The sequence below is a fragment of the Zeus faber genome, assembly GCF_960531495.2.
Source record: "Zeus faber genome assembly, chromosome: 4".
NCBI lineage: Eukaryota > Metazoa > Chordata > Actinopteri > Zeiformes > Zeidae > Zeus > Zeus faber.
In genome coordinates this window covers 4457671-4473277 of record NC_137191.1, presented here as the reverse complement: position 1 = coordinate 4473277, position 15607 = coordinate 4457671, and the positions used below count along the sequence as shown (strand labels likewise).

Below are 15607 nucleotides of genomic sequence, written 5' to 3'. Positions count from 1 at the left end.
ACTGCCAAATTCAGTTTAAGTAGAATTTAGAAGTCCAAATCTATCGTGCAATACCTGGACGATCCACTTGGCCAGGAAAAAGGTTTGAATGTTAAACAAGTGAAATCCTTGAAGACTTGGTCTGGTAATAAAAAGTGTGCCTTAATTTCTGTCTGGGACGCTGTAATTGCGTGTTTGACTGAGATCATGGGACGGAGGCTCCAGGCGAGGACACATTCCTCACCACTCCACAGTAATTGGAACTACAACGGCTGTATTCATTTTTTATTTTATTTTTTTTCCACAGCACACTGTGTTTGCCTTGTGTGTCATTTTGCAAAAACAGGAAAGCGTCTGTGTATGTGTCTACAAGTGGATAAGTGTTTTTATGAGGTGTGTGTGTATGTGTGTGTGTGTGTGTCTACAAGCGGATAAGTGTGTTTTCAAGGTGTGTGTGTGTGTGTGTGTGTGTGTGTTGTGCGCTCTGCGTGGTACAAAACATTGCTATGACTTTGTGATCTGCACCGTCACAGAAGTCAGCGTCGCCCTGGTTCCCTCCACCAAGAGCCAATGGGATTTTTCCGCTGGAATTTTGGATCATGGCAGAAATCAAGCTCTGTGGCCGACAAAAGTTCAGGACACTTACACGTTTTGTTCAGCAAGATAATCTTCCTAAATGAGCGCCGCTTTATGATTTTAGAAGCGTAAAACGCAATCGCCAGAAGTACAAAAAGCCACCGTTGGGCTTTAAAGGCGCTGCACCGCGGTCGCGTGACTTCAACGTCCCCACCACCGAGCTTCCAACTTGGAATTCGATTTGGCGCGTTTACCTCTTCCACTAAAGCCTGGAAAGTTAGAGTTAGAATAGTCTGCAAGAGCGTGAGTATAAACACAACTAGTGGCTGTGAAGGCGGACCCTCGAGTAGATGACTTTCCGCGTATTGGTGCGACGACCTTCAATGGCCCCGACAAACCTCTGTGGTCTCGTTGCACCTTTTTTAAGGCGCGTGAAAGCTTCAAAATTCACGAGTGGGGTATTTACTGAGGTATTTTATGTTGTGCAACAATGCATGAAAATCCCTTCAGCTTGTGTTCAGGCCTTGAACCAAAAACCCATTCAAAAAACACATTGACTTTCGGACGAGGGAATCAGGAAGTGCAGAAATGCGAACTGGTTTCTGGGCGTCAGGACTCATTCCTGCACCACTCTGCAGAGGCGGCTGCAGTTTCTTGACCGCAGTCCCAGGACCCTAGTTTTTCATGACAGCGCCACCTGGGCAAGATGGAAGACACCCTAAGCCTAACCACCTCTCACCTCATTCCTACAACTATAAGTCTTTAGACAGAAATAATGTTTGGGTGGAATAAACCCTTGATAACTATCGTTCGCTAGGTGGCGCTGTCGCCAAAAAAAAAAAAAAAAAAAAAGCCTGGAGAGGGCCCTAGAAGGCCCTGGAGATGAGGTCCTAGGACCACCGTCCTGAACCTGCAGCTTTGTAAGAGGAGGGTGGTAATCAACATTGCAGGATTCCAAAGCTCAAAGACCACACACAAGCTGCTAAGTTACTCTTGACCCCAAAATGTGAGTTAGTTAGTTAGTTAGTTGGTTCGTTTGTTAGTTAGTTGGTTAGTCAGTCAGTCTATTAGTTAGTTATATTAGTTAGATAGTTATATTAGTTAGGTAATTGGAGTAGTTTGATAGTTATATTAGTTAGAATGTTATATTACTTAGATAGTTATATTAGTTAGATCGTTATATAAGCTTGGTAGTTATATTTGTTAGGTAGTTGTATTAGTTGTAAAGTTATTGTCAAAGAGTTTTATTATCTCGGTAGTTGTAAAAGTAAGAAAGTTATGTTAGTTAGATAGTTATATTAGTTTGATAGTTTGTTATATTCGTTTTTTAAGTCAGTGAGTTAATTGGTTGGTTTGTTTCTTTGATTGTTTGTTCCTTGATTAGTTGTTCAGTTGGTCAATTTTAGATAGTTAGTTAGTTAGTTAGTTAGTTAGTTTGTTTGTTTGTTGCTTAGTCAGTCAGTCTATTTGTTAGTTGTTAAGTTAGTTCGTTTGTTGGTTGATTGGTTGGTCGGTTGGTCGGTCAGTCAGTCGCTCGGTCGGTCGGTTGGTCAGTCAGTCGTTTGGCCGGTTGGTTGGTTAGTTGGTTAGTTAGTTAGTTGGTTAGTCAGCCAGTCAGTCTATTTGTTCGATATTTCATTAGTTGGTTGGTTGGTTGGTTGGTTGGTTGGTTGGTTGGTTGGTTAGTTAGTTGGTTAGTCAGTCAGTCTAACTGTTATTCTCCCTTGTAAGTCGCTTTGGATAAGCGTCTGCTAAATGTAATGTAAATGTAAATTTGTTAGTTATTTAGTTGGTTGGTTGGTTCATTTGTTAGTTAGTTGGTTAGTCAGTCTATTAGTTAGTTATATTAGTTAAATAGTTATATTAGTTAGGTAATTGTATTAGTTTGATAGTTATATTAGTTAGAATGTTATATTAGTTAGATAGTTATATTAGTTAGATCGTTATATAAGCTTGGTAGTTATATTTGTTAGGTAGTTTTATTAGTTGTTAAGTTATATTTGTTAAAGAGTTTTATTATCTCGGTAGTTGTAAAAGTAAGAAAGTTATGTTAGTTAGATAGTTATATTAGTTTGATAGTTTGTTATATTAGTTCGTTTTTTAAGTCTGAGTTAATTGGTTGGTTTGTTTCTTTGATTGTTAGTTAGTTAGTAAGTTAGTAAGTAAGTTAGTTAGTTAGTTAGTTAGTCGGTCGGTCGGTCGGTCGGTTGGTTTGTCGGTCGGTCGGTTGGTTGGTTGGTCTGTTGGTTGGTTAGTTAGTTGGTTAGTCAGTCAGTCGATTTGTTAGTTTGTTGGTTGAAAGTTTGTGAGTGAGTTAATTGGTTGGTTTGTTTGTTTCTTTGATTGTTTGTTCCTTGATTAGTTGTTCAGTTGGTCAATTTTAGTTAGTTAGTTAGTTAGTTAGTTAGTTAGTTAGTTTGTTTGTTTGTTTGTTTGTTTGTTGCTTAGTCAGTCAGTCTATTTGTTAGTTGTTTAGTTAGTTCATTTGTTGGTTGATTGGTTGGTCGGTTGGTCGGTCGGTCGGTCGGTCAGTCGGTCGTTTGGCCGGTTGGTTCGTTAGTTGGTTAGTTAGTTGGTTAGTCAGTCAGTGTATTTGTTAGATATTTCATTAGTTAGTTGGTTGGTTGGTTGGTTGGTTGGTTGGTTGGTCAGTCGGTTGGTTAGTTAGTTGGTTAGTCAGTCAGTCTAACTGTTATTCTCCCTTGTAAGTCGCTTTGGATAAGCGTCTGCTAAATGTAATGTAAATGTAAATTTGTTAGTTATTTAGATGGTTGGTTGGTTTGTTGGTTGGTTGATTGGTTGTTTGTTTGTTAGTTAAAAAGTACATAAAGTGAAGAAATGCTCCAGGGAGAATGGAGCGGAGGGGGTGGACGTCTCCACCAGACCTCGGGCAGTCTGCCCGTGTTGCATTCTGATCATGACCTTTTCAACCGAATGGAATGGAGAGTGGCTTGTTTAGATTTGAGGGCAGAACCACACTCATCCAAACCAGGAAACCTGAACATCCCATAATGTAAGTGCAGTCCGGTCTGGTCTGTAAGAAGTCAGAAAAAAATGGTTAAATACATTTAGTGGAAATCAGAGCCTTAAACTGCATTAAGAGATTCAACGTTTAGATTTTCATAGGTATTAAGTTGTTTTGCTCCTAAGAAAAAATAAACATTTGTAAATGTGTATTCATTAAAAAAAGACAATGAGGAAGTTAGCAAATAAATGAAGGGCAACAAATATACGCAGTTTGAATCAGGTCAACTTTCGCTGTTAATAATCATGATAATACTACTACTACTACTACTACTACTACGACTACTACTACTACTACTACTTCTACTACTACTACTACTACTACTACTACTAATAATAATAATAATAACAATAATAATGATAATATTTAAAAATAATAATGATCCAAGAGGCATTAAATGTCTTAAAGTTAATTTTGTTTTATGTTTTTTTTCCTGTTGCACAGTATATACAAATGATCTTTTATGTTTCTTATCTTATTTGGTGAATGTGAATGTGTGTTTTAAATCATGATAAATTATGCCTTTTTTTTAAATAAATAGCCTGGTTTATATACTTAATGAACGTAAAAGTCACAAAACCTACAGATAAAACCTGTGATCTGGGAAGCATCCTTATCGCTTCACGGAGCTAAGCAGATCAGGGGCCTCATGACCTCCTGAGATGAAAACACCACCATGATCTCCCAGAGGGATAGACGCCCTCACACCCCTGAACGCTGGAGGTCTGAGGTGACCACATGAAGGAGAGGGACCTTCCTCCTATCCAGGGGTCCCCAAACTTTATTTTATGGCATAGTTTACTTATAAGTAGTCTCGTGTTTATTTGTTAGTATCAATTTATTTATACATATTTTATTATATACACATTATTTTCAGGCGTGGTCTCACATTTACCTTAAATTGACCAAAAGTGGCAAATACCACAACAACAGCGCACCATCATTAGTACAGTTGAGCAAATATCTTAAACAATCAAAAATAAATAAACAAACATTCAAAAAATATAATCATAAAAACAATCATTCCCTGCAGATCCCGCTGTGACTCCTTCGAGGACCGCCCAGGGAGCCACAGACCCCAGTTTGGGAACCTGCACTCCATTCTCTACATTTTGACAGAAGTGTCTTGAGCCACGCACCCACGCTTTCATGTGGTTGAACAGGATTTTGGAAGGACGCTGGAAGCTGTATGAGTCAGCATAGTGTGTGTGGGTGTGTGTGTGCTCGTGTGTGTGTGTTGCCTGCAGGAGTGTGTGTTTTAGAGGTGTAGGCCAGGGACAGACAGGCGGTTGATGTGGACACAACAAAGAAGGAGGAAGCGAGTCAACCTTGCCGGGATTAAAGTGGTAATCCATGACTTTATTTTGTTTTTATAAAATCCCATAGTTGATAGCCCTAACACATAAGAAACAGCCCTTCAATGTATTTGCATTGTGCATGCGCTCCTCTGTAGGTTGTTCCCACTGGTTGGTGGGCGGGTCCACCACATGCACAAGATGTGAACGGCGGTGAATTCGCTCGCAGCAGCAGGCAGCTCGTTGTGGTCAGCAAACTGTGGATGTGGATGAACATTCACCAAAAAGAACCAAAAACATCCCCAAGATATGCAAAGCGGCCAAGGAAAAAACAAAACAAATCCAAAGTGGAAAAAGGGGAAACTTTGGGGAACGGAAAGTGAGAGCGAAGACGAGTAAAAGACAAATTTCCAATGGAATTCTGTGATTTGGAATGGAGTCCATCCAAGCATAGAGGATGTGATGGACACCACTTTCATTAATTTTGAAATGAATGTGAAGCATTGCAATGTCATTTCACTACATGTATGTACAGTATGCTTGTATGTAATATGTATGTGATAAATAAACATCTTGAATCTTAAGCATTGTTTGGATTTGTAAGTGGAGGAAAGTTCCTAAATGTGTTTGATTTAATAGTTATATATATATATATATAAATATATATATATATATATATATATATACGTACATGTCCTCATTTGAATTTGATACGTACATGTCCTCATTTGAATTTGTCTATCTGCGATATCAGTGTGAAATTATACTGCCGGTTATGCCATTACATAAGAACTAGGAGTGTAAATACAACCGGTGGGTAAACATATGGTTTGTAAGCCAAATGCCCGGTGAGAAAACCAACAAAGAAAATTCACTGATATTGTTTCTGCGGCACTGGAACAAATGGATTCAACCACATTTAAATGACTTAATGTGTCATTGCCACGACCACATGCTCAATGTGCCAAATGAAGAAGAATCTTTAACTGTCACGCAACACACCACACTACAACACATGCATACACACACACGCACACATGCACATGCTTTGGATGGTGGCCGGTGAAATGAGGCCTCTGCATTTGATATTATGTTTTACATATACATTATGTTTGACTTGTTTACAGTTAAATGTCACACACCCACGACCTTCGGAAAATATTATTTTGCTCAAAGTAGTGTTGAATATAATCTTGACGGAAGAATCAAACACAAAAATATTGTTTCAGGGAAAAATTATATATTTTTTGTATAATTGTATAAATAATTGACCAGTTCCCATTTTTCCATATCACTCATTCATAATATTATACAGAAGTCTAACATACATATAGATATATCTATTATGATTTGCATATATCTCACATCTTTATTTATTTATTTAGTTTTACTTCATATATCTTCATGATATGTATTTTGGTCATATTTGCACTATAATGTCTCCCCATTATTATTTTTTTTATCATCATTATAATTAAACCTTATTTCAGCAATACATTTAATCACTCGTTGTAAAAAAAAAATGGCCATATAAATGTGAACAAATCAAACACAATAAATAATAACAAATAGTAAATAAAAAATAATAAAAAATATAAACAAATAATAAAAATAAACAAGTACAGTATCTATTTTTCTCCGTCCAGGCATTGGCGTGAGCTGTTTCTAGCGCCACCCAGCGTCCGTTTCATTAAGTGAACTGTTTTTATTTTCATTTTTCTATGTTTCATTTGTAATTTCAGAGTTTTATTTTAGTCATACACAGAGTGGTCGTCGTTACACGTGGTTTTAAGGTGGTATGACTTCATTTACACACATGAATGTGACGTTTACACAAAATGACAAATACATTGTTTGCATTTTTGTTGTTGTTGTGTTTATGTAAAGTCATCTTTGTGAAAATGTATTGTCAGCGCCCCCTTGCGGCCCTTCCCTTAACTACATCTTTTTTGTAATGGTGCCTTCCGGAGAAACTCGGAAATCGGTTTTCCATCCTCAGTGTTTCTCATTTGGGTACTATGGGGGTAGCCCCAGGAAAGAATTTAAAACAACGTGTTAAAAATATCGGCTAATAATTTATTGTTTATAATGTTAAAAAAAACATATACGACGCACATACAGTGCATAATTTATGTTGATTTCCTTTTTTTATTCTCCCAATGCCAGTGAAAGCGGGTACTCAGCTGGAAAGGAGATCTTAGACTTACGCTACTAAGACAAAGGTTGCGACCACCGCTTGCCTTAATGTCTTCCACGCCCGCAGTTAATGCGCGCTTGTTTAGCGAAAGTGTAAATTCTACGAGCATCTACAAATGAGTTGTTTTCACATAAAAACTCAAAGGGCAAGGGAACCTTGTTCACCGCTCCTCGGCGTTCGCAACGCAGTGGAATATCTTCTTTGGATTGGTTTTTAAGTTTGTGAATCACACGGTGGTTAAGCATAGCTAACCGAATACAGGCATCGGAACACATTTGTCTCGGAATATCAGATCTCCGAGTTTCCTTGGAACGCAGCATTTAGCACTCTAAATCGTGACGTCAAAGCCATGCGACAACACCACTACCACGGCCATGTGGTACTTTGACAACAACATATCAGTAACGACAACAAACGAAAAGACAGGACAGCGAACACAAGGGAATCGAAGCTGTGGCAAAGTATCTCGTTTGATGCTGCTTTCTTGACAGGAGATTTTCTTTTATCTCAATGACACTCAGCTGGTAAATAAGATATATATATAAAAAAAAAAGTCTTGTTTAACGTTGACTTCTATGCCGTTGCACCGTTTCGGTGACATTGCTTTTTCTACTGATTTTGGATTCACGAAAGTGAAACCTCTACCCAGCGGCTTTCACAAAGGATTTATTTTGCTTATGAGAGACCTTGAATACACAAAAACTAGATTAAGATCCGAACCTGTGAGCATAATCGATGGTTATGATTTGTACAAAAAGCCCTAGCCCTTTTTTTGTTTTTGTCTTTCATAACTTTATTTTATTTGCATCCGTTCCTACGTTATGAAATTGTGAAACATCTGAAGCCTTAGTGTTTGGATACAGTATTTCGAATTTGATTTTTTTTTAAAAGGAGGGAAAAAAAAGCACCGTTTCCGGTTCCTCTACCGTCAACAATAACGTCATTTCCGACATCCGGAAGTCACGGGGGTTGGTCCTGTGACTGACGTCGGTGACGCGAGTTTCCAGCTGCGATCTCGGTGTTTATCGTGTTTGTTTGTGTCGTCATTCACCTTGTTTTCCTCCACAAGCGGAGAGGAGGAGCACGGGCCCGGTTGCTTTCAACCGGAACCGGGCTGTGCTGCATGTCGGTGACGGGGGTTTCAATAAGAAGGTAGGTTCCGCTTCGACGGAAGGTTGTTCATCATGTCGTTCTTCAGGCCGGGTCCGCAAAAATATTATTACAATTTAGTTTTACAAATATTATATGATACTTTTACATGAGAAAAAAATAATGTATATAAGTACTTGCTCTGAAATGTACTCTATGTATTCAAAGTAAAAACACTCGTCATATCCAGTGCCCTGATACACGACATTAATAAAGTACTATTACTGCAGCTTCTTTCTGCAGGGGGTGATTGATGTGTATGTATATAAATATTAAATCAAAACGACATAAAACAAAAAAAAATTAAGTAACGTGTAACGTAAAGTAACGTGTCATTTTCCGAGTATAAAATATTGGTGTTTGCTTTGAAATGTATCGTTGTATAATTCTTACCACCACGGTCGACGTATTTCTGATCACATGAAGCGATCCCAATAACACCTCCATTCAAAGTGGCATCTCGAAGATTTCTGTTTTGTTGTTTTTGGCGGCACCTATGGCGAAAAGCGTTAATCGCCGGTGTGGTTTTTGGACGTCACATGTCGGGGATCCAAACCGCGTCACCTGTGTGACATAGTCATCAACGTCCTCTGCGTTTGCTTGGCCACAGTGAACGTTTACTCGCAACACTCGCAGAGGCCGGAGTCGAAGAGCGAATCTGTGGCGTTAGCACTGCCTCCCCTCTATGGCGGACCAACCACTGCTGGGTGGAATTGCGTTGCTAATACATTTTTCCACTGCACCAAAAAACCGAAAGCATCCGCTAACATCTGGCTTTGCTCTTCAGTGGGAAAGGCAGTGATGGAAACATAACACTCGAACACTATAATCCAAAAAATGCCATTTTTTTCCCACATGGGGGACCATGAAATGTTTTGTGGGAGTGTGGCGGAGTGGAGAGACCACTCCAGCACCCCCTCAAGCCGGCCTCCGAACCGATGGAGCATCTCCGCTCCCTGTTGCAGAAGGAGCGGGCCCTTCTGTGCACCGCCTGCTGCGCTGTGGGCACAGATACTCCGTGGTGCCTTCAATGTTTTTGTTGTTTTTTTCCCCCGATCACTGGAAACATCACACACCCCTTTTCCAGCGCGTTTTTGTAGTAAAACGTGACACATCAGAAAAAAAAGCATACTCGTCTACTGGCAATGGGAACGGCGTAATCCCATATTCTTAGCAGGTTTATCCGCGTTTTCAAATACCTGCATATACACGCTAATTTTGGTGTAAAAGCAGGATAACTGCGCCACTTGTGATTTAAATGTATGACAGGAAAGTTGCCACAGACACCCGGTTCTCAATATTCAGAATAGTGCAAATGCAAGGGCTTTCATCAGTGGGCCATAGGCTGAGTCATCCTTGTCTTACCTCATTCGGCGATGACTTAACAGATATTTATTTAAATGAAAATCTTCAAGTTCGGCACTTAAATTAATAAACCATTCATTAAAGCCTTGAATATGGTATTGTGCACTTTGATAAACAGGGATTCCGCTTCTTGTTCCTCCCCTGCTCATTAGAATGTCGTCTGCCCGACACCGTTATGTCGTTTGGGAGTCACCAGAGCTGGTGGCCTATCTCCACCCCCGGGCCTGGACCCCAGGCACTGCTATCCTGGAGCAGAGGAGTGCTGGTAGGAGAGGGGGCAGCATCTTCCACCTGGCTGAGCAGGAGTACCTGGCAATGTTAATGGGGGCGAGGCGCGTGGGAGAGCTGCTGTGTGAGAGGCTGGGAGTACGCAGGTGTTCACTGGTCACCAGACCTCACCCAGATAAAACAGCACAGGTACGAGTCTCTAAATGTCCTCTTCATATTATCAAAGTTATGGCTTATAATGAAGGGTAGAGGTGGGAAGTTCCAGGTTCAGAAACTGAAAGTCCTGCCGTGTTTTTGCTCCAGCCTTGTACTAATCCAGCTGATTTCACTTATTTGTGAGAAGTCTGGGACGATACTATTTAGGAAATCCACATGGTTGACCCAAAATAGAATGGTGGAAAGTGGAATTTTTCTTTGTCAACCCAGATTTTCCACCTCTGATGAACGGGGATAAGTCAGACTTCTAGCTTCTCTTTGCACCAAAAAATGTATAATTTTGAAAAGTGTGCTCAATGACCGCCTTGACAGACTGACCCTATTCAGCAAATAAATCAACGTCTGTCGATAGGGCCGCTTCATTAGATTATCGTTATTTTGTTATCTACAGATCCGTATTCTCCCTTTGCATGGCTTGGATGCTGAGTGGTGCCCCCACCTGGCCGGAGAAGAAGAGTACAACCCCCATGACCCGGGCTATTGCACCTCTAGGAGCGGGCCCCGTTGGACCGACTTGAGCTTAGCAGAAGTCCAGGCCAGGATCCGGGCCAAGCTTCCCTCTCCTGAAGCTTCGCCCGACCTCACCTTCCTAGGTGACGACCCCGCTCACCCCGGTCTGTTCTCCCGCATCGTCCGCGGGGAGGAGCAGCAGTGGCGGGTGTGGGAGGACAACGCGCACGTGGCCTTCCTGACCCCTTTCCCCAACTCCCCTGGCCTCACCGTGCTGGTCCCACGCCGACCTCTGACGTCTGATATTTTCAGGCTGGAGAAGGGGGATTACGAAGGGCTGGTGCTGGCAACCCGGAGAGTGTCGATGCTCCTGGAGGAAACTCTTGGTGCCGCGGGGGTGGGGCTCATCTTCGAGGGCTTTGAGATCGACTATGCCCACGCCAAGCTCATTCCCCTGCTCTCACCTCTGTCGTCGGGGGAGCAGGAGCGCTCCTCTGGACCATCTCCTGCCCAATTTCACAAAACGTATCCTGGGTACGTGACCTCAGAAGACGGGCCTGAGGCGAGTCCCGAGGATTTGCAAGAGTTTCGCGCCAAAATCGCACCACTTTAACCTTATTTCTAACTGATACACTTTAAAGTTTTATTGAGGGCTTTTCTATTGCAGGAACCATGAACTAAGTTCTTGGTAGTTTGGATCTACGGCTTTGTCCCACAGGAGCAACTTGGTTCCGATATTGGAGTCCCCATAAGTGAGGTGGTACTTTTTCGGGGGAATGGGAGCCGTGGGGGCGGAGTCTGTATGACTAAAAAACAGTGATTGGTCAAATGCCAAGGACACCATTTGCAATTTTAGGGATTGCTAAGGCTCCTCTTCCAGAAGGTTCTGGGCCTAAATGGTTCCTCATGTAGTTCCTGTACTTTTTGAGATTAACTGTGGAGATAAATCTACTGTCTTAGGAATTCTGTTTGTTTGCACTTGGTGAACGGAGTAAAACAAAAGGAGCTTTTATCTAAATGCCATGAAGTGCCTGTGGTGGAGTCACAGGGGAGAAGTTACTTTGCATATTGTTATTTGGTAGTGAAGCTAAGCAGGGTATTGTCTGTTCTTATTACTGATGATGCTTTGCATTTGCTTTATTTTACTGTGATTGTGCTTGTGTAATATCTGATTATTTGATATTTACGGTGATATTTTCTTTAATATGGATATTTGGAGGCATTTTATTAGTTTCATACAACAGTTGGTTTCTTGAGAAATATTTAAAATAACAGTAAACCACACACAGCTCTCCATATCCGTAGCATGTGGGCTAACATTGATAACGGCTGTCATCAAAATAAAAGTGCATTCTCATATCTCTTTCCAAGTTTTATTCTTTACACGTGCTATATAGAATATATATTGTGAGACAATTTGTTTGCAGATCACATCAATTCATCAAAGTAAAAGTTGTCCTTTCATATGCTGCACTTTCTACTTGAGCACTGTAGCGTGAGTGATTTTCAGTTACACCAAATATTAATATATTTTTAGTCAAGACGCCTCCTTTTTAGACTGAAACTGATGATTCTGACCGTTTCTGTCTACACAAACCAAGGAGTCATTATGTGAACCATTACGCCAACTCTTACGTCATCGCTGCATATATTTATTCCCTTAATTAATTGTCCCAAAATTTGTAGAAGAAACTTATAGCACAACAGATTACTGATCACCACTCCTCCAGTGGTCAATTTGAATGATTTCAGTCTGGATTCAGAGCGCTCCACTCCACTGAGACGGCCCTCACAAAAGGGGTTAACGATCATTTATTAGCAATGGACACGACACCTCATTAGTACTATTACTCCACCTCAGCACTGCTTTTGATACCGTTGATCATAACCTACCGCTAGATCGCCTTGACACGCACATCGGCATCAGAGGTTTGCCACTTTCCTGGTTAAGAGCTTATCTTTCAGAGAGGAGACCGTTGATTTCTATGTGAAATGTGGGTTTGTGAAGCCCTTTGAGACTTGTGATTAAGGGCTATGTAAATAAACTAAATCAATATTGATTTAGAAACCTCGCTGCTCACCCCATCTGCATGCTCACTAGCTACTCTGCTGCTAATTGGTTCCGCAGCGGTTTGATAATAAGGCTTAGTTAATGACTGGCTAAGTGTTTTACTTAGTGCTCTATAAACAAGATATCACCCGGGGCTGTCGTCAAACCTGGGGAAAAAAAAAACCTTTAGTGATGGAGGGTTTTAGGTGGTTGTCAATTCCAGGTTCAGAAAGTAAAAATTTGGCCATGTTTTTGCTCCAGCCATGCACTGAGCTTATCCGGTCTAGTCCTAGGGAGGACTTTACCTTCCAAACCAGGAAGTTCCACCTCTGGTTTTAGGACAGGGTGGGAGTCTGGACACCATGGAACTCAACTCTTTTATTATGTAAGTGAGTACAAGTAAAGAAGGAGGACACTCGGCGCTGAGGTTTTTCCAATCAATCCCAAATCAAGCTCTCTGTCCTTCTGCACTAAAGACATATCGGGCGTGATCCTTACTAATGGATGTTAATCTACAGATAGAGGTTCTACAGCGCGACTCACACCTGGACGTCTGTCTCAGCGGACTTCCGTCGGCAGCATCTGGCTTTGGAGAAGTCCATCTTGCTGATGTACAGCAGGGGCTCAATGCTGCTGCTCAGGTCCATGATGGCGAACACGCTGGTGCTGACCTGGCAGCGGTACTCCATGAATGTGAAGTAGGAGGAGAAGGGCAGGATGGCCACCGGAGGCAAGTAGTTGAACACAATGATGCCCAGGATGACGAGCACCATCCTGAAGGCCTTCTTCTTCACGGGATGCATCTCCTCCTTCCCCATCACGGAGCGACGCAGCGCCCAGATGACCGAGATGTTGCAGAAGACCATGATGACGAAGGTGGTGAGGATGACGCCGCTGGAGATCTTGGTGGCGCTCATGACCTTGATGAGGCTCTTTGTGAGGCCGTAGCCCAGGATGATGCCCCACGCCACCGCTGAGATGCCTATGCGGATCTTTTTGTCGCGGATTTGGGTGAACAGCACTGGGTGGATGACAGCCATGTAGCGGTCCACGCAGATGCACACCTGGGAAAGAGGGCCGAGAGGGGATGAGCTTTAAATTCCAATGTGAAACATCCCAATACAATACTGTCTATTATCTACCATATTCCCTACACACCTGTATGGAAAGACAGGCAGTGGTGTGCAGAGAGCATTTCAGGGGCACGGGCACTGGCGCATTATTTCTTGGGCTTGTCTTACTGAGCTTGGTCATCTCCTCCAATCAATTGATTAAAAAATCAGGACTTGAACCTGTGGCGCCAGCGCTGGACGATAGCCTCCGAACCACCATGCCACCAGGTCGCCGTCATGCTTGGCCCTGGTCTCCAGGTGCTTTGACACATGCACTCGCACTGTCGGCTTTCAAAAACCTGGCATTGAAACCTCATCTCCTCTGTTCTGTTTTCTCTTACATAGGGGCACTGTAAAGGGCACTTTAGACTTTTTTCTCTATGGTAGAGAAAATGGTGAAAGCGCCCCCTTTTTTCGACACCCCCTGTGCACGCCACTGGACAAAGGCGCATAGAACCACAACTGGAGGCCCACAAACTGTATACCTATACCAAATATAGAGAATGGGATCCAGCTCCTTGGCTGTTGGGAACCTTAGTGTTCACATTTTCAATTAAAACCCCACAGTGAGTGGGCTACAAAAAATACCCAAATCAGCAGTTCTCAACGTTGGGTGCTTTAAGAGGTTCCAGTGAGTCCCCTGTAAAAGATAATAGTTGATATGCCCATTATTAGATAAATTAGATGTTTACACCATTTGAGAATGTACAATAATAACTGTTTTGGTCCTAGTTTCACTGTTATCTCCCTAACTGTGGTATGAGACAGCTACGGAAAGTTTGACCAAATCATATCTGATCATACCAGACTGAGGCAGAATCTTGGGGTCTGCAACTGCAAGTCCCATTCCTTTCTCCCTGAGTTTTATATGTAAGGCAGTCAGTATCAATAGAAATACCATCATTAACATTGCAACGCACTCAGTTCCATGGCAAACCAAAAGCACCAATTTTCTGAAACGTATTTCAGTACAGTACTAAATGAGTATCGTAGTACTTAAGTATCATACATACAGTATCACGTTACTTTAAACTTACCAGGAAGGCCGGCGCAAAGTCCTTGACCCCGTAGGCAAACCTCTGGAATTTCCATAGTTTGCTGCTTCCTAGCAACAGCCTGTTGACCATCTCTATGGGAGTCATCAGGCAGAAGTAAGCGTCCAAAACGGCGAGGTTGAAGATGAAAATGTCGGAGGTGGACGCGTCGGCCTTCCTGCCAGCGATCTGCCACATGACCAGGATGTTGCAGGGCGTCCCCACGGCCAGGTTCAACACCTTCACCCCGTAGTAGAAGATAAACCCGTAGGGGGCCACAGCGCACTCAGGGTACTCGTACCACGGCGGGGGGCCGCTGTGTGCGGGGGCGGTGAGGTTCAGCGTCGTGTTGGACATGGTGCGGAGAGGCGGAGGGCGCGAGGCGGGCGGCTCTGATGCGAGGAGGAACAAAAGGAGACAGAGGATCAGAGGTTTGTGACATTTTGTGTCTGGACTACAAATTCTGATCTCTACTTCATGCTTGACATTTTAAGTTCAGTAAATTGTGCCACAAAACGCATTGTCCATTGATACACTAACACTTACATTTCACTATTTTCATTCATGTGTTCATTCCACTTAAATATTTAAGCATGGCATTAATTCTCCAAACCTCTTCTTATTGTCCAAATCTCCAAGTCCCCAAAATCTGACATCTTTGTTTCTCTATTAATACTTTTTTCAATCCAAATGTACAAACATAAAGGTTTAAATTAAATAATCTTACCCGAGTCAAGTTGCCGGTGTCCAGAGCAGGGAAGGAGCTCGCCGGTCGGTGTCCCCTCAGGAAACGGACGATCCCAACAAAGTCTTTACGTCAAATATCCCGTTCTCATTAGGGCCGGAGCTTTAAACACGGTCTCCAGGGATTGACGCCACATTTTACATTCAATCCAATCAGTCACAAGAAAAAAAAAAATTAAATGAACAA

At 42.1% G+C, this 15607-nt stretch overlaps 2 protein-coding genes across 3 annotated transcripts; one reads left to right on the top strand and one right to left on the bottom strand.

The window, feature by feature from the left end:
* Positions 1-7454: 7454 nt before the first annotated feature.
* Positions 7455-11839, top strand: LOC307229856 (uncharacterized protein). Of its 2 annotated transcripts, XM_079999961.1 has the most exons (4): positions 7455-7596; positions 8142-8224; positions 9739-10003; positions 10422-11839. In XM_079999961.1, exons 2-4 carry the CDS (start codon positions 8196-8198, stop codon positions 11091-11093), a joined length of 966 nt encoding a protein of 321 aa, XP_079856087.1. In that variant the 5' UTR covers positions 7455-7596; positions 8142-8195; the 3' UTR covers positions 11094-11839. The 2 variants fall into 2 exon arrangements, with proteins under 2 accessions (XP_079856087.1, XP_079856086.1); XM_079999960.1 differs by lacking the exon at positions 7455-7596 and having other exon boundaries at positions 8040-8224.
* Positions 11840-13069: 1230 nt separating this feature from the next.
* On the bottom strand, positions 13070-15033 carry LOC307229014 (P2Y purinoceptor 1-like; the record flags this gene model as incomplete). Its single annotated transcript, XM_079998886.1, has 2 exons — positions 13070-13594; positions 14680-15033. 2 exons carry the CDS (start codon positions 15031-15033, stop codon positions 13070-13072), a joined length of 879 nt encoding a protein of 292 aa, XP_079855012.1.
* Between the last annotated feature and the right edge of the window lie 574 nt (positions 15034-15607).